This window comes from Mastigoproctus giganteus, chromosome 9 (genome assembly GCF_048544385.1).
Source record: "Mastigoproctus giganteus isolate SK-2022 chromosome 9, ASM4854438v1, whole genome shotgun sequence".
Classification (NCBI taxonomy): domain Eukaryota; kingdom Metazoa; phylum Arthropoda; class Arachnida; order Uropygi; family Thelyphonidae; genus Mastigoproctus; species Mastigoproctus giganteus.
The window spans coordinates 85,867,237-85,887,086 of record NC_143583.1 but is presented as its reverse complement, the minus strand read 5'-3'; the positions used below and the strand labels follow the sequence as shown (position 1 = coordinate 85,887,086).

Genomic DNA, 19,850 nt, shown 5'->3' with positions numbered 1-19,850 from the left:
ATATTGATGACATCAAGGCCCTCCTACAAAAGCACGAGCCAGTTTGCTTTTGCTTGCAGGAGACTTATCTAAAGGCAAATGATGATCCCACCATGCATAACATCATTTTTCATAAGGATAGAATTGCGGGTGGTCCTGCTCGTGGAGGAGTAGCTATTCTTGTGGGTAACCAGACCCCAGTTCAGGCCTTGCTAGTTACAACCAGCATAGAGGCTGTTGCAATTCACCTTACAGTGGGATTTTTATTAACCATGTGCTCTTTTTATTTGCCACCTGGGGCTGACATATCCCAGGAAGACCTTGATGATCTTGTAACGTAGTTGCCTCCCCTTTCTTACTTCTCAGGGACTTTAATGGACATAACACCCTGTGGGGTAGTGCTAGCATTAATGGAAGGGGACGAGTCATAGAGCGTATGCTCAATGACAATAACCTTTCCCTTCTAAATACTGGAACAAACACCTTCTTCCACGTGCCTACCCGTACTTTTTCTGCCATTGATCTCTATCTGCTCCTCTTCTCTACTCCCTTCACTCACCTGGAAAGTGGAGGAGAACCCATACGGAAGTGATCAGTTCCCTGTGTTAACCTCGTTATGCAGTGGGAGACCGTGTCTTCCTTTCAGGTTACCAAGGTGTAAGACTGATCGGACTGACTGGACTGCCTTCCAACATCAGGCAAATTTTGACCTCAGTACTGTCAGTCAGGAGCCTATCAATGATTCAGTAACGTACATCACAGAAATTATCGTCCAAGCAGCTGCGAATGCTGTTCCAAAAACATCTGCCCGGTTTCCACCATTTCCCAAACCTTGGTGGAATTCACAATACACAGCAGCAAAAAAAAGGCTCAAAACAAAGCGTGGGGGATATTCCGCCAATATCCTACCACGACCAAACCTTATAGCCTTTAAACGCGTACGAGCCAAACACTATATCCGCCGTCAGAGTCAAAAGGAATCGTGGATCCATTTTACTTCATCAATTACTCAGTCCACTAGTACTGAGTTGGTCTGAGATAAAATCCGGAAAATGAAGGGAAAATATACATCCCACCCTTCTTCAATCCTAGATTATAATGGATGCACTATTGCACATCCAACTGCAATAGCCAATTCTCTTGGGGAAACATTCTCTAACATCTCTGCAACATCTTCGTATTCCCCAGAGTTCCTTGTCCTGAAATATAAAATCGAAAAACAGGCACTTAATTTTAAGTCTAAGAGCCCTTATCCCTGCAACGGGGCATTTACTATACAGGAACTGAGAAGAGCCCACACTCTTTCGAAAGCAAGTGCTGTTGGACCAGATGGCATCCATTATGAAATGATTAAGCATCTTTCACCAAAATATATGGATTATCTGCTCCTTCTATATAACAGAATCTTTATTGAAGGGCAGTTTCCGGATTCCTGGCGCAAGGCAACCGTTCTTGTCTTTGCTAAGCCCGGAAAGGATCCAAAAGTCACTAGAAATTATCGTCCTATTGCTCTGACTAGCTGTCTGTGCAAAATCCTGGAGAGAATGATTAATTTTAGTTTAATCTGGTATTTAGAATCAAATGACCTTCTCTCCACCATCCAGTGCGGCTTCCGAAGGAACAGGTCCACTTTGGACCATCTTATTAGACTGGAAACATCCATCCGGGATGCTTTCCTAAAACGTGAACATTTGGTGTCTGTATTCTTTGACATGGAGAAAGCGTATGACACAACTTGGAGATTTGGCATCTTAAAAGATTTGCATAGCCTTGGTCTTAGAGGGCATCTCCCCATTTTTATTAAAAACTTTTTAGCCAATCAATCTTTCCAAGTTCATGTGGGATCCTCACTCTCTCATTCCTTCAGTCAAGAGGAGGAAGTACCACAAGGATCAGTATTGAGTGTCACGCTTTTCGCCATCAGAGTTAATTCCATCACAGAACAACTTCCTCCAGCTGTAAACAGTGCCCTCTATGTTGATGACTTTAGCATATTTTGTCAGTCATGCAACATGAGGGTTATTGAAAGACAACTGCAAAAAGCCATTGATCGCCTTAATTCCTGGGCACTTGCTAATGGTTTCAGGTTCTCACCGGAGAAGACCGTTTGCATACACTTTTGTCATAAGCGTAATCTTCATGCTGAACTTGAATTAAGGCTCGGACAAAATGCTATTCCAGTAGCGGCGGACACAAAATTCTTGGGACTCGTATTTGATAAAAAGCTGACCTTTATGGATCACATCCGTCAACTCCACACAGTGCACAAGAGGCTTGAATATTCTGTGCTCTCTTTCCTCTACATCTTGGGGTACAGATCGATGCATCCTACTACACATCTACTGTGCACTTGTACGATCCAGACAAGATTACGGGTCCCGGGTATACAATTCGGCCAGAGACAGTGTACTTCGATGGCTGGATCCTGTCCATCATCAGGCTCTCCGTATCACTACTGGAGCATTTCTAACATCTCCTGTCCATAGCTTATACGTTGAAACAAACGAACCACCATTATCACTTTGACGTAAGCAGTTGTCTCTAAAGTACGCTTTAAAACTGAAATCCCTGCTAGACCATCCTACGTGGCCATTCGTTTTTGAGCCACAATGGGAAAATTTGTACAACACTCGTAAGACTGCCAATCTTCCTTTTCCTTTTGGTATTCATCTCCAAGAGCTACTCAAAGAACTTAATATCAAGGTAGACGAGGTTGCCCAAACACCAAAGCAACCCCTTCCACCTTGGCATGCTCATGTCCTGGCATGTGACTTGTCCCTTATAAATTGGGGAAAGTCAGACACTCCATCATCTGTCTACCTGCAGCTTTATTTAGCACACCGAGCTGAACATTCTGACTTCCCGCCAGTTTACACAGACGGTTCAAAGTCGGAATCATATGTGGGATCTGCTGCTGTCTTTACAAACACCACTACATCGGAGCAGATTCCCTCTGAATGCAGCATATTTACTGCAGAGCTGCACGCTATAGAGTTAGCCTTGGATCACATTAGTAAATGCCAATACCAACAGTTCATTTTATATTCCGACTCTCTCAGCATGTTTGCAGGCTTTAATATCTGTGAGATATAATCCTCATCCGGTTCTGTCTTGTATTCAGCAGAAGATTTTCCATGAACGTGAATATGATATCCGCTTCTGCTGGATTCCCAGCCACATTGGGATTATGGGAAATGATTTGGCTGACACCACAGCCAAATCAGCAATTCCCAATAATAATCGCTGCCTGTCAGTCCCCTATACAGACTACAGGCAAATAATACACCAGAAGATACACTCCCAATGGCAGGATTCGTGGAATAGACAGACTGCCAATAAATTATATCGTATAAAGCCTGTAATTGAACCGTGGCAGTCTAGTCTGCGCAGGAATCGTAAGGAGGAAGTTGTTCTTGGCCGGACCTGCATAGGACATAGTTATGTGACTCATTCGTTTCTGCTGAGGGCTTGATGACCTTCCTATGTGTGAGTCCTGTGGCACAATTTTATCAATTAGACACATTTCAGTTGACTGTCCAGATTTTAGCAATATCCGTTTTACCGGCTTTTGATCATCTGACTGAGCCGTATACACTCAGTCAGATTTTATCCGACAATGACAATGTGTCTGCTGTTTTTAGCTTTTTTAAATCAATAAAGGTTTTTACTTGCATTTAAAATTTATATGTTATTGTTATTTCTTTATTGATTTCTCTTTTTTATATATATTTGTTATTATATATCTGGACATGGTGGCCTAACTAATTAGGTCACTGAGAGGTTAAATTTTTATATATTACCGGTCTTGGCGCATTATAGCCTCAGTTGCTAATGCGCCAATAAAATCCAAACCAAACAAACAAAAAACTCAAAGATGTAGCTACCATTAGCGGTAAAGAGAAGGGTTTATGCTTATGCTACAGTTTTTCTCAGACAGCTATTTGGGACCAACTGATGATGTTACCAACAGCAAATTCTAAATGGGAAGCTTTTAAGGAATTAATCATAGAAGCTGCTAGGCTCTTTGTCACAACTGAGAAATACTGTTCAAGGTTTGGACCTAAGTTGACGTCAGATGACCTAATGAGACTCGTAGCAGAGAAGAAAATGTATAGGATGCATATAAATTATCAGGAGACACAAAATCCTAGGGTAGATATAAGCTAGTCTATAATCAAGTCACAAAGGAGATCAGGCAAGCGAAGGCAGATTACAAGAAATCTTTGGCTTATGTTACCCGTTTATGGACTAATTCAATGGAAAGGTTCGGTGAAACACAAGTAGTTGCTCTTGACATCTCAAAGGCTTTTGATCGTGTTTGGCATAAAGGTCTTCTAAACAAGCTTTCATCTTATGGTTTATCAACTGTTTTTAGTAATTGGTTATCCAGTTTTCTCTCTGATCGCTCACTGAGGGTGATGGTAGATGGCTCTCTGTCTTCTAACTTCTCCACTAATGCTGGGATCCCCCAAGGTTCAGTTCTTTCCCCGACTCTTTTCCTCCTGTATATTAATGACCTTCTTCCATTGACTGGAAATCCTATCCATAGTTTTGCCGATGATAGCACATTGCGTTCCACTTTCCATTTTGAGAAACTTGTCCTGCTCAATCAACTTCAACTTCTCAAATCTGCCACCAATTCCTTAAATACCAGTCTTCAGGTAATTCTCCAGTGGGGCAAAGACAACTTAGTTGATTTCAACCCTTCTAAAACTCAGTCTTGTCTTATATCTCGCAAAAAGGATTCTTCTGCTCCTATGCTTATTTTTAGTGACACTCCGATTTCTAGGCAAAATGATATATCTCTTTTCGGGATTACCCTGACTTCTAATCTCTCTTGGCCCAAGCACATTACAAATATTGCTTCCTCTGCATCTAAAAACGTGGTTTTCTCTTTCGCTCTCGGCGTTACTTTTCTTCCAAACAGCTGCTCACTCTGTATAAATCGCAAATCAACCCTGCCATGGAATATTGTTCCCACATCTGGGGTGGTGCCCCCAAAACCTCTCTCAGGCTTCTTGATTCCATTCAGAAGAGGGCAGTTAGGTTAATTTATGATTCATCTCTAACAGAGTCTCTCCACTCGCTTTCTCATAGACGTACTGTTTCTGCTGCATGCCTCTTCTGCAGAAACTTCCATGGGCACTGTTCTTCTGAATTGGCTTCTATAATTCCAAATCTCTCTTTCAAAACAGTCCGAACACGTGCCGCCACCAGCCAACATCCATTTACAGTCCAACTTCAAACCCAGAACCAACTTTTCATCTTCCTCATTTACTCATTCAACTGCCGTTTTCTGGAACAACTTTCCTTCATACGTATTTCCTGAAAATTACAATCTACAGAAGTTCAAGTCCAATGTCAACAAATATCTTGTTTCGTCTTCTCAACCTCCAACCCAAGCACGGTACTAAATACTATAGGTTCTAATACTTCTCGTGTTTGGGGTTCACATAAAAAAAAAAAAAAAAAATGTCAGGTTTAATGTCCGACTTACAAAGTTTGATACAAAGATGATACAAAGTTTGGTAGGGTTGTTAATGACAGTAAGGATGGTATGCTACTTCAACAGGATCTAGAAAAGTAGAGGAGATGGGCTGAGAGGTGGCAACTGAAATTTAACATTGACAAATGCAAAGTACTGCATATGGGTAGCAATAATACCAGAGTAACATACCAAGTGTGCCCTCCAAAACTGGGAGTTGAAAAAACACACACTGGCTCTCTTCTATAAGCTATATTCATTCCCCCGATCACTTATGCTTCTTGGGCATGGTTTCACGAGACCTCCACCGTAGTCAATAAGAAAAAATTGGAGTCCATTCAAAGGCCAATTCTCTTTAACATGACCCGTGCATATAACACTTAGCATGCCTGCACTGCAGTTACTGGCAGTGGTAGTACCCCTTGACCTGGAGGTCAAGCATGTTGGAATTCTCTTCCAACTCAGTAGTGATGAACCCGGTACCTATATCGACCATACAACAGATCCATTAACCAACACTTTCATCAACCGGTGAAATACCACCACTTTGCTTATTGGAGGCTTGAAGTGGTGAAACCCATGTTTAGTCTCTAGAGAAAAGTTTCCGGCACCCCCCCCCCCATACTTCTCCTTCAACCCATGCACGGTACTAAGTACTATAGGTTTTGATACCTTTCGTGTTTGGGGTTTTCATAAAAAAAAAAAAAAAAAAAACAGACCCATCGAGAAAAGAAGACATGACCTACCCACAACAAATTTGGCAGGAAAGGTGGACACCAAAGGAGAAATAACTCGAAAATTTATACCAGGCATCAACAGAGTATTTCCCAAGTCCCCGACCTGGTTTTCGCTAGGACTACAAACTACCTATCTTAGCATGACCAGAACAACCTCATCACTACAAACTCTGTTCTGAACCTCAACTTGAACAGCAAAACTGGCAAACTGAAAAAGAAACAACCACTATCCTGTGATCGAAAAAATCTGATCACAAAACTGAACAGACTCATTACTTCCTCTACAGAGATCTGGTGTAATGAACGCCAAACTAGACACTCTTCCATCAGGACTAAAACTGCATGTAACTAACTGTGCCAGTTGAAGCCAAATCTGATCTCTCATCTTCTTCCTATCACAGTAAAACAAGACAAACACTGAAACGGACTCTCTAATCAGACCGCAGCTATGCTACCACCTCGTTTGCTGTGGTAGCCAGGGCTTGGGCAGCCGTGAAACCCACTTCCCTGGCTGAAACCAAGACTGCATTCCCAACTTCTTACCATGATAAGACAAGGAAATCACTGAAATGGACACTCTCCTATCAAGAACATCAAGAACAAGGAACATAGGATTTTGGAAGAGGACCAGGGTATGTCTGCCAGGGGCAAAGGTTGATGACGTGGTAGAGCAGATATCATCTTTTAAGGGCACTAAAGGTGATATAGTTGTACACGTTGGCACTAATGATATTAAGAGTAGGAGACCAGAGGAATTACTTAACAAGTACAGGTCACTGTTGAAAAAAAGCCGTGAAGTAGGGTTGAATTTGAAAGTGTCTGCAATTCTGCCCAGACACGATAGGAGGGAGTATATGATGAGAGCCTTGTCGATCAATTCGGCCCTGGAAAGATTGTGCAAGGCTCAAGGGGTAGAATTTTTTTCAGCCTGGAATGTACTTGTTAACAGGAGAGATTGCTTCTACAGGGATGGGATACACTTAAATAGAAAGGGTGCAAGAATATTTGCTGATGCTATCGAGGCAGTGTTAGGTGGGTCGGAAAACTGCTAGCTTGGGGGGAGACAAAGACTAATGGATTAACAGTAGCCACTGGCAGATGTGAAAGAGATTCTTGCACTGCTTCTATTGGAATGAGCAGAAGCCTGAAAAACAAGATGCAGGATATTTCAGAGACTGCTGGAAGTCATTGTGATACAAGTAAACACATGGGTTGTGTTAGGGTAGCTAAGAATAGAAAAAGGTGCATGTATACTTGTGTGTACACCAATGCTAGGAGTTTAGTAAATAAATTTGATGAATTTGAGGTATTGCTCAAAACATCAAAGGCAGATATTGTTGGGATATCAGAGACGTGGTGTCACACAGATATAAGGAATGCAGAACTGGAATTTGGGGAGTACAATGTGTATAGAAAGGATAGAAAGGACAGGATGGGAGGAGGGGTTATGCTATTAGTTAAAAAACACATAAAATCCAAGGAAGTGAAGCCAGTCGACATTGATGGACAGGGCAGTGTCGAGTCAGTTTGGTGTGACATAAGCATAGGTAAATCAAAATTGAGAGTAGGCCTAATGACTCTGATGAGTATAATAAGATACTGTACAGGGAAATAGAATGGGCCAGTAAATCAGAGAGTCTTATAATGGGAGATTTTAATTTCCCAGATATTGACTGGAATTTGTGGGTTGGTCACTCACACACCAGCAGGGCTTTTGTGGATTTATTGGATGATTGTTTTCTACACCAGCATGTTCGGGAGGCAACTAGAGGGAGTAATACTCTTGATCTGATTATCAGTAGTGATTCTTCATGCATTAGGAATCTGCAGATAAAGGAACCACTGGGTGGCAGTGATCACAGTGTGCTGAAGTGGGATTTACTCAAGGAGGTAACTACCATCAGAGGTAAAGGGAAGGGTTTTTGCTTTCGTAAAGGCGACTATGATGGTCTGAGACAGTATTTAAATTCTATACAGTGGGACCAACTGATGATGTTACCAACAGCAAATTCAAAATGGGAAGCATTCAAGGAACTAATCTTGGAAGCTACCAGGCTTTACATACCAACCAAGAAATATTGTTCAAGGTTCAGGCCTAAATGGTTGTCAGATGAACTAATGAGACATATGGCAGAGAAGAAAAATGCATGGGATACATACAAATTAATGGGTGACATGGAAGCCTATGATAGATATAAGTTGGTCTGTAACCAAGTCACAAAGGAGATTAGGCAGGCAAAGGCAGATTATGAGAAATCCTTGGCAAAGGATGCAAAGAAAAACAGAAAAGAGTTCTTTACCTATTTAAACTCAAGAAGGAAAGGGATGAATCAGATTGGTCCACTGGATGTTGATGGTTCAACAGTTGAGGATCCAGCTCAGGTGGCAAACAATCTAAACGAGTATTTTGCATCTACATTCACACATGAGGAGTTATTCAGGAAGGGGAATGTTGTAGGTGAAGTAAACATTGGCAGTGGGCTAGATTATTTTCTAATAACTGAGAGGAAAGTGGAGGAGAAATTGTTGAGGATAAACATAAAAAAGGCACCCGGGGTGGATGGGATCTATCCAGTTATATTAAAGGAGGCAGCAAAGGAAGTAAGCAAACCCCTAGCCATAATTATGAGAGCTTCTTTGGACTCAGGGGAGGTACCCATGGACTGGAGATGTGCAAATGTAACCCCAATTCACAAAGGAGGATCAAAGGCTGACACAAGTAATTATAGACCTGTTAGTTTAACTTCGGTTCCAGGAAAATTAATGGAGGCACTGGTTAAAGAAGCACTGCAGGATCATCTGGACAAGAATTCAGTTATAGCTCAGACACAGCATGGTTTTGTTAAAGGCAGGTCTTGTCTTACCAATTTGATTGGATACTATGATGTAGTCACAAAAGAACTGGATGCAGGGAATAACTTTGATATTATATATTTGGATCTTAGAAAGGCTTTTGATACTGTTGCGCATGGAAGACTGCTGCACAAATTGGAGAAGTGTGGCATTGGAGGCAAATTGCTGCTATGGATAAAGGGATGGTTGAGTGGCAGAAGACAGAGAGTGGTAATCAATGGACACTGCTCAACGTGGACTAATGTTATTAGTGGAGTTCCTCAGGGTTCAGTGTTGGGTCCATTGTTGTTTTCTGTATTTATAAATGATATTGATGATGGTGTATCAGGCTTAATGTCCAAGTTTGCTGATGATACCAAGGTTGGCAGGGTTGTTAAGGACACTACTGATACTATGCTGCTGCAACAGGATCTGGAAAGGTTGAGCAGATGGGCTGAGAGGTGGCAAATGAAGTTTAACATTGACAAATGTAAAGTACTACATATGGGAAACGGTAACCCCAGATCAACGTATCAACTCTGTGGTACTACGCTGACAGTGGTAGAGAATGAAAAGGACCTGGGGGTAATTGTGCAGGCAGATATGAAGTTCTCTGAGCAGTGCAGACGAGCTGCAAGAGTAGCTCATGGTGTCTTGTCAATGATATACAGGAATTTTTCAAGCAGGGACAGGGATGTGATTATTCCCTTGTATAAGGCATTGGTCAGGCCACACCTTGAGTACTGTATACAGGTCTGGAGGCCTCATTTCAGGAAGGATGTAGAGCTGCTGGAACGAGTACAGAGAAGGGCAACAAGATTGGTGAATGGAACAAAGGGTTGCTCTTACGAAGAAAGGCTTAAGTTTTGCAAATTACAGAGCCTGGAGACTAGGCATCGGCGAGGTGATCTGATAGAGGTGTATAAGGCTTTGAATGGCTTGAGCATGCTCAATGCCGATGGGATTCTTCCTCTTGCTCAGAATAATCACCTGAGAGGGCATAAATTCAAATTGAGGAAGGACGGATGTCGGATAGATGTGCGGAAATTTGCCTTTAGCCAGCGGGCAGTTGGTTTGTGGAATAGACTCCCATCGTTTGTTGTTGAAGTTGATAGCCTAAATAAATTTAAGGCTCAGGTGGACAGGTATTTCGAACGAACGGAGGGGTGAAATGGGAGTAGTGGTTGTTTTCTTTTTTTTTTTTTTTTTTTGGCTGATGCCGAATAAGCTTGCTTTCTTGCATCATATGCCTCTGCTAATGCTAATGCTAAGACTTTGACTGCAGCTGGTGATCTGAACAGGGCACCTAGCCTTGCTCACTTTCTTTCCCTATCCTTGAACGGGGAGGGAACAGGACCAGGGGCATAGGCATGCCCCACTGAAAATAATTGTAGTCATCTTCTCTTTCGTCTCCATACTTCTGACTCCCAGCTTTCAGTCTCCTACTCTGTCTGTACATTAGCGCATGTCCCACACGTCCAAATTTAAATATGAAAAAATTAAGCCATTCTCGTCTTTTCCAATCCTAGCGTTATCTTCCTTTTTTTTTTTTTTTTTTTTTTTTTTAAATCGGCCCTAGCCACTGAAACCTCAGGAAATTAGGTGGCAGGACCTGCCAGAGTAAAACAAATTACTGGTGTATCTGGTCTGCCTCCACAGGGCTTGGTGTAGGCAACGTTGGGACCCACCAGGAGCCTAGCAGCTAAATGGCCAGATGAACAACGGTACACGACACTACACATCACAATATCAATACACTTTTACATCTCTGGCCTGTATAGTGTACTGTATCACACGACAATGTAAACTACGTGGAGATGGGGGTGGTGCCATTATATCCTAAACACTTTACTTTAGTAGGCCCCACTTTACATTATATCCTAAACACTTTACTTTAGTAGGCCCCACTTTACATTATATCCTAAACACACTTTACTTTACAAGAATACCAGACAATCCTAACCATACAGCCAACACTCTTGAAATTTTTCTCAAAAACAACCCTTCTAAGTACACGGTCAAAGTGACAGGTGCTTTAGGCTCCTCAGATCACAACTTGGTGATTGTCTCTTCTCCAATGGAGCCTTTATCTCATGGCTATTGCCAACCTCGTGTTATTTGGTATTACAAGAATGTGAAAAGGAATGACCTGCGAGATTTCTTTTCTTTGTTTCCTTTGGTCGGATTACTGTTTCAAAACTTCTGATATCAACATTTGCTCAGATCATGTCATTGAAATTATTCTTCCAGGAATGAAATCCTTTATCTCACACTCCACTTTAAAATCTCATCCTTTATCTAAATCTTGGTTTTCCAATAAATGTGCTAAGGCTGTTCAAGAGAAGAACGTTGCATATATTAATTGGCTTATTTCTAATTCTTCAGTTTCATTTTCTGTCTACACTAAAACTCGCAACAATTGTAAAGCAGTTATTAATCAGTCCAAACTAGAGTTTGAACAGGCTAAGAGTAGAAAACTTGCTTCTTGCGCTAATGGTAGCCAGGCATTCTGGTCTCTTGCCAAAACTATTGGCCGCAACTTTTGCCAATCTCTATCCAAACCAGATGGTTCTGTTATCACTTCAGCCAAGGATAAAGCTGACCTGGCTAGCATCCCATTTTTCTTTCAACTCGTATATTAATGATCTTGGTAAAACACCTCCCACCATTCCTAACACGTTCCATTCAATGCCAACTGTGGTCTTCCGTCAAAAAGATGTCAGAAGGATTTTGACACATCTTGATGCTAAGAAAGCTCCAGGTCCCGATGGTATTTCTCCACTTGTTCTCGAAACATGTGCTCCTTGACTTACTCCTTTTCCTTGCCGCCTTTTTTCACTTTCTTATTCCAAAGGTGTTTTTCCTTCTGCTTGGAAATTTGCTCATATCCAGCCAGTTCCTAAAAAGGGTGACAAATCCCATCCATCCAATTATCGTCCCATTGCAGTTACTTCTACTCTTTCTAAAGTAATGGATAAAGCAATTAACCGCCAACTCTTAAACTACCTAGAAACCTTCTGTCTGATCGATTATCACCAGTATGGATTCTGTCAGTGTCAATCCTCTGGTGATATTATGGCTTATGTTACCGATTTATGGACTAATTCAATGGAAAAGTTCAGTGAAACACAAGCACTTGCTATTGACGCCTCAAAGGCTTTCGATCGTGTTTGGCATAAAGGTCTTCTAAACATCTTATGGTTTGCCAACTGTTTTTTGCAATTGGTTATCCAGTTTTCTCTCTGATCGCTCGCTGAGGGTGATGATAGATGGCTCTCTGTCTTCTAACTTCTCCACTAATGCAGGTTGTCCCCCAAGGTTCAGTTCTTTCCCCACTCTTTTCCCCTTGTATATTAATGATCTTGTTCCATTAACTGGAAATCCTATCCATAGTTTTGCCGATGATAGCACATTGCATTCCACTTTCCATTTTGAGAAACCTTGCCCTGCTCAATCAGCTTCAACTTCTCAAAAATCTACTACCAATTCCTTAAATGCCGATCTCCAGGTAATTATCCAGTGGGGCAATGACAGCTTAGTTGATTTCAGTCCTTCTAAAAAACTCGGTCTTGTCTTATATCTCGCAAAAAGGATTCTTCTACTCCTATGCTTATCTTTGGGGATATTACCCTCACTTCTGATCTCTCCCTTGGAACAATCACAGTACAAATATTGCTTCCTCTGCATCTAAAAAACTTGGTTTTCTCTTTCGCTCTCGATGCTACTTTTCTTCCAAACAGCTGTTCACTCTGTACAAATCTCAAATCCACCCTACCATGGAATATTGTTCCCATATCTGAGGTGGTGCCCACAAAACCTCCCACGGGCTTCTTGATTCCGTTCAGAAGAGGGCAGTTAGGTTAATTAATGATTCATCTCTAACAGAGTATCTCCACTCGCTGTCTCATAGATGTGCTGATTCTGCTGCATGCGTCTTCTACAGATATTTCCATGGGCACTGTTCTTCTGAATTGGCTTCTATAATTCCCGCTGTCTCTTTAAAAACAGTCCAAACCCGTGCCGCCACCAGCCAACATCCATTTACTGTCCAACTTCAAACTCACAGAACCAACTTTTCATCTTCCTCGTTTATTCATTCAACTGCTGTTTTCTGGAACAACCTTCATATGTATTTCCTGAAAATTACAATCTACATAAGTTCAAGTCCAATGTCAACAAATATCTTCTTTCGTCTTCTCAGCCTCCAACCCAAGTACAGTACTAAATACTATAGGTTCGAATACCTCTCGTGTTTGGGGTTCACATAAAACAAAAAATAATAAATAAATAAATAAAAAAACATGCTTTACTTTACCAACTGTGTGGTACTACACTCAGATTAGTGGAGAATGACAAAGACATGGAGGTAATTGTGCAGTCAAGATATAAAGTTTTCTGATAGTGCAAACAGATTACAAGAGTAGCTCATGGGGTCTTGTCAATGATATATAGGAATTTTGCTAGCAGTGATGAGATGATCATCCCCTTGTATAAGGCAGTGGTCCGGCCACACCCTAAGTACTGCATATAAGTCTGGAGGCCTCATTTTAGGAAGGATTTAGAGTTTCTAAATCAAGTAGAGAATGTTAGCGAGATTGGTGAGTGGAACAAAATGTCACTGTTACCAAGAAAGGCTTAAGTTCTGCAAATTGTAGCATCTGGAGACTAGGGAACTGCAAGGTGATCTGATTGTGTGTGTATAAGGCCTTGAATGGTTTGAGCAGCTCAATGCTGATGGGAATCTTCCTTTTGCTCATATTCCTCACCTGATGGGGCATAAATTCAAATTGAGGAAAGACAGTTGCAGAATAGATGTGCCGAAATTTGTCTTTAGCCAGCATGTAATTGATTGCTGAACAAACTTTCATCTGTCGTTCTGGACTTTGACAGCTTAAATAAATTCAAGGCAACTACAGAAACTTTTGGAGTGAATGGATGGATGAAACAGGAAGGAGTTTTTTTTTTTTTTTTTTCATGATGCTATATAAACTTGCTTTCTTGCATCATATGCCTCTGCTAATGCTAATATTGAAGATCTTGGTAAATCATCTATATTCCCAGATCACTCCACTCAGTGCCTACTACAGCCTTTCATCAAAAAGTTGTTTGAAGAATTTTGAGCAGTCTTGATTCTGATGGCATTTTTTTTTTGCTTATTCTCAAGCGTGCACACCTTTGCTTGCTCGTGTTGTGTGTTGTCTTTTAACACTTTCTTATTCCATTGGTGTTTTACTTTCTGCTTGGAAATTTACTCATGTCCAGCCAGTTCCTAAAAAGGGTGACATCCTCCCATCCAGTTATTTTCTCTTTGCACTTGCCCCTACTTTTCCCAAAGTAATGGACAATTCGATTAACTGCCAACTCCAAAACTATCTCGAAACCTTCCATCTGATTAATGATCACCGGTATGGATTCCATCAGTGTTGATCCACTAGTGATATTTTAGTTTGTTTCCCATCTCTGGATAAATTCTGTGGAAAATTTGGTGAAACTCAAGCAGTTGCTCTTGACATTTCAAAGACATTTGATTGTTTGCTATAAAGTGTTCTAAACAATCTTCCTTCTTGTAGATTGCTGTCTGTTTTTTGAGAGAGCCATCTACCACTAACCACTCACTGTGGTTGATGGTAGATGGCTCTCTGTCTTTTACTTTTCCACTAATTTTGGTGTTCCTGAAGGTTCATTAGTAAATCAATTTGTCACAAATATAGAAGAGGAAAGAAGATCCCTCTTGTATATTAGGGATCTTCTTCCACTTAGTTGAAATCTTGTTGATAGTTTGCAGATGATAGCATGTGTTGTATTCCACCTTCCAATTTGAGAAACCTTGCGCTGTTCAAATAGCTTCATCTACTCAATTATCCTCCGGTTCCTTAAACGATGGTATCCAGGTAATTCTCCAACGGGGAAAAATAACTCAATATCAGTCCTTCAAAAACTCAGTCCTGTCCAGAGTTACAGAAATCTTGACAAGATCACATATCTCTACTAGGGATTACCTGACTTCTAATCTCACTTAGTATAAACACATCAGAAATACTCTTTCTTCTCCATCTGATTAATCTGGTCTTCTCTTTTTCTTTTGATGTTATTTTTCTTTTAAAAAACTTCTCACTCTGTAGAAATCTTAAGTTTGTACAGAGTGAGATGGAGAAGCAAATTCAGTTTTGCAAATTGCAGTGTGTGGAGACTAGGCACCTGCCAGCAGAACTATTTGATGTGTTGAAGGCTTTGAACGGATTGAGTAAGCTCAGTGCTAATGGCATCCTTCCTCTTGCTCAGTTACACATGAGGAGGCATAAATTCAAATTGAGGAAGGCTGGTTGTGGAACAGATCTGTTGAAATTTTCCTTCATCCAGCAGGTAATTGATTGTTGAAACAAAGTTTCACCTAGTGTTGTAGAGATGGTTAGTTTAAATCAGTTACAGGAAGAACTAGGCAAACTGTAAGAGGGGATGGACTGGTGAAATGGGAAATGGATTTTTTTTTTTTCCCCTGCTGATGCTGTATAAGTTCGCTTTCTTGCATCATATTCTACTATTAATACTGTATGGGTTACCAGGTTTGACATAGTGCCTCTTACCGTTTTTAATATTTGTTTATTATATTGATGTGGGTATTTCTAATTTGTTTTCTAAGTTTCGTGATGCAGAGGTGGACAGGATGGTTCATAACATTAAAGAGGATCTTCTTGAACAAGATCTAGATACTCAGATGTGCTGAAAATTGTCAATTGAGAGGTTTAACACTGATAAATTCAAGATATGTTTTGTTAAATGTATCCCAGAATAAATATCTTTTGTACAGCATAAAACTCAAGATTATTTTCAAGGGAAAAAAATACAAGTAATTGTACAGTCTGATATGAAGCCCTTTGAGCAGTGCAGACAGGCTACTAGAACTGTGCATGCAGTTCTCTCAATGATATTAAAAAACTTTGCCATCAAGAACAAAGAGATGATTATCCAACTGCAATGTTTTTAAGCAACATCTGGAAGGTTCCAGGGAATAGCAATAAGATTAGTTTGAGAGATAGATATTCTTACCAAGAAAAACTAAATTTCATTGTCTGTAAACCAGGCATCTGTATTGAAGACATGATTTAAGTGTATAAGACTTTTAAAGGTTTAGTAAACAAAATGGTGATCACTTCTTTACTCCTTTTCTCAGACAACAAACACAAAGGGACATAAAATTGAAACTGTATGGTTACAGAAATTTTGTTGAAATTTGCCTTCAGTCAGAGTGAGTATAGAAATAAAAATAAATTTTCACCTAGTGTTGTGGAAATGGGTAATTCGAATAAATTTAGAGGGGGAGATTGGTCAAATTGGCAGAAAGTAAGCAAATGATGTTGGTTATTTTATTTTTTGATTGATGCTGTGTAGACTTTGCATCCTTGCATTATTTTGCCAGTGCTAATGCTGCATGGTCAAAACTTGTGTAGTGAGTGGTAATACTGTTTGCAAAATAAATGATCAGCTCTCATATTATTGAAATAAAAGCAAGAGTTAAACAAATTGGAAATTATTCAATTTTTTGCTTTGGCACAGAGGTTCAACTGACAGATCTGTACCTACCCACTTCACTCTGAACCACTCTTGTGTATAGGTATTCTCAGATCTGCAGTCAGCAGGTAATGCCCCTGAATCTAAGGAATTTCTCATTATTAAGGCCAAAGGTTTAGCTGCCGCTTCTTCAGCTTCACTTAATATAGGATAGATTCCTTCAGCCCCAAATTCTTTGCTCACTTTTAGCTGCCAAAATTTCTTTACAACCTTACTTTTTGTTATTTTAAAATCATTTAACTCTAAGTCAGTACTCAATAGACTTCTGAGTACTGACTTAGAGAATTGACTAGTTAACAGCATCTTTAAAAAATTCGTAATGCATGAATGTGGGTGTAAAATATTTATTCAGTTTATTTGTTTTAATTATTTATTCAGCAGTTTGTAAAGGATAAGTTAGTATAAATTAATATTTAAATCTACTAATGCCACTAATATGGCTGTAGGAAGTTTAAATATTTATTTAGCAAATTGTAAAGGATTACCAGAAGTAATACCATTCTTATGCAGTGGACCAATATGATTCATCCATCATTGGTTTTCTTTACTCTTAGTCAAGAACTTTTCATAAACTGGCTTAGCCTGATTAACATCCTAACCTGGTTATGCACTAGTTTTTATGTATTGTATGACTCTATTCCTTGACAATTCATAATTATCTCGTGCATTTGAGGCACCTTGCCCTGTGAGGCTGTCCTTTAAAGGACAGCCTCACAGGGCAAGGTGCCTCAAAATATTTTTTGTTTATTATATTGAATACCATATTGCATATATTAAATATCATAAACCTAAATGATATGATTGCAGTCAGCCAAAATTATTTCTGTTATAGGACATACCTTTTCTTTTCTTTTTTATTGCAACATGCTTTTTTCAGATTTTGAGAATAAATTGAGGCTAAAACCATATAAATAATGGATGTAGTCTGTAAACTAAAATCTTCATACAAATAATATTCTTTGTCATGAAATTAAGAGCTAAAAGATTTTAAAAATTGAATTGAGAAATTAAAATGAAAAATCTTAAAAATGGAATAACAAAATTAAAAAATAAAAATTAAGTACTGAAAACATCAAACTATTTTTCAAGATAATTTCTCAAGAATCATCCTGTATTGATTTCATATGAATATTAAATGACTAGAAATTTGAATAAAGATTTTGTGTTCTTTATTCTGCCAAAATTTCTTACTTTATACCAGATTTGTAGGGATAATTAATATTATTAATTTCACAATAATAATATATTGATTACTTTTATCTCTACTTTAACAGAAGGATAGACAGAATTGTTTTGGTGGTATGCATTCCATTGACAAATTGGGTTTAAGTAATGCAATGGACAATGAAAAGCCTGGATGCATTGAGGAAGAGGAAGATGATCTCACTTTAGAAGAGGAAATGAAATACGATGACGTTGGTAGTGATCCAGTGAGTTTTTAATTCGCATTAAACTGTAGCTTAAAATAAAGTTTGGGGCTTGTTTGCTTTATTTACTTTTATTTATTTTATGTAGAATATACCCAAATCTGTTTTATTGAAGACTTCTTATGAATTTTAAATTCTTAGCCACTTAAAAAAATGTAATCAGAAATTATAAAATATCAGTATAAATACACCATAGTCAACTCATAATGAAAAACTATGCAAGAAGTGTAAAGGAATTGGTTCAATTGTATCTCATATTGTGACTACCTTTACAACGGGTTACCATGTATTACACTACCTCAAATAACTAACACTTCACTAAGCAAAACTGCTAGCTTGGGGGGGGGGGGATTCACAGACTAAAAGATCAAAAGTAGCCACAAGCAGATAGGCGAAAGTGATTCTTGCACCGCTTCTATTGGAATGAGCAGAAGCCTGGAGAGCAAGTTGCTGGGAATTACAAGAACTGCTGGGAGTCAGCATAGAACAAGTAAATACATGGGCTGTGCTAGTGTAACTAAGAGCAAAAACAAGTGCATATATACTTGCATGTACACCAATGCTAGAGGTATAGTAAATAAATTTGATGAATTTGCGGTGCTGGTCAAGACATCAAAGGCACATATCGTTGGGATATTAGAGAATGGTGACACAGATATAAGCAGTGCAGAATTGGAATTTGGAGAGTACAATGTGTACAGAAAGGATAGACAGGATAGGAAGGGAGGAGGGGTTATGCTGTTTAGTTAAGAAACACAAAATCTAAGGAAGTGCATCCAGTGGACATTGGTAGACGGTGCAATGTTGAGTCAGTTTGGTGTGACGTAAACACTGGAAAAGGGAAAATGAGAGTAGGAGTGTGTTATAGGCCTAATGACTCTGATCATACCACGAACAGTTGTGCAGAGAAATAGAGTTTGCCAGTAAATCAAAATGTCTTGTAATTGGGGATTTTAACTTTCCAGATATTGACTGGAACTTGTGGATTGGTCACTATCACACTAGCATTATTTTTGTGGATTTATTGGAGAATTTTTTTCTACAGCAACATGTTCGAAGGGCAACCAGAAAGAGTAATACTCTTGATCTGATTATCAGCAGTGATTATTCATGCATTAAGAATTTGCATATAAAGGAACCACTAGGTGACAGATATCACATTGTACTGATGTGGGATTTACATAAAAATGTAACTACCATCAAGGGTAAAGGGGAGGGTTTTTGCTTTCATAAAAGTGACTATGGTGGTCTCAGACAGTTTCTAAATTCTATACAGTGGGATCAACTGATGTTAAAACAGTGAATTCTAAATGGGAAGCCTTTAAGGAATTAATCTTGGAAGCTACCAGGCTATTCATACCAACTAAGAATACTGTTCATGATTTAGACCGAAATGGATGTCAGATGAACTAACGAGGCTCATGGGAGAGATGAAAAATGCATGGGATGCATATAAATTATGAGGTGATACAGAAGACTATGGCAGATATAAGCTAGTCTGTAATCAAGTCACAAAAGAGGTTAGGGAAGCAAAGGCTGATTACGAGAAATCCTTGGCAAAGGATGCAAAGAAAAACAACAGAGACTTCTTTACTTATGTAAACTCTAGGAGAAGGAGGATGAATCAGATTGGTGCACTTGACATTGATGGTTCGACTGTTGATCTTGCTGAAAAACTGAATGGGTATTTTGCATCTTCATTCACATATGAGAAATTCTGTAAGGAAGGGGAGGACAAAAGTTTACTAAATTCTGATGGGGAGCTAAATGATTTTGTAATAACGGAGAGAAGAGTGGAGGAGAAATTGTTGAAGTTAAACA

The 19,850-nt window shown here is 39.4% G+C and overlaps 1 protein-coding gene across 1 annotated transcript in view; it reads left to right on the top strand.

Annotated features, from left to right (window-relative positions):
• Window positions 1-19,850, top strand: part of l(1)G0196 (inositol hexakisphosphate and diphosphoinositol-pentakisphosphate kinase) — an 832,616-nt gene that overhangs the window by 655,162 nt on the left and 157,604 nt on the right. The window contains exon 25 of the mRNA XM_090381508.1: window positions 17,877-18,032. Coding sequence (XP_090237634.1) covers window positions 17,877-18,032 — 156 coding nt within the window. The remainder of the gene's footprint in view (window positions 1-17,876; window positions 18,033-19,850) is intronic.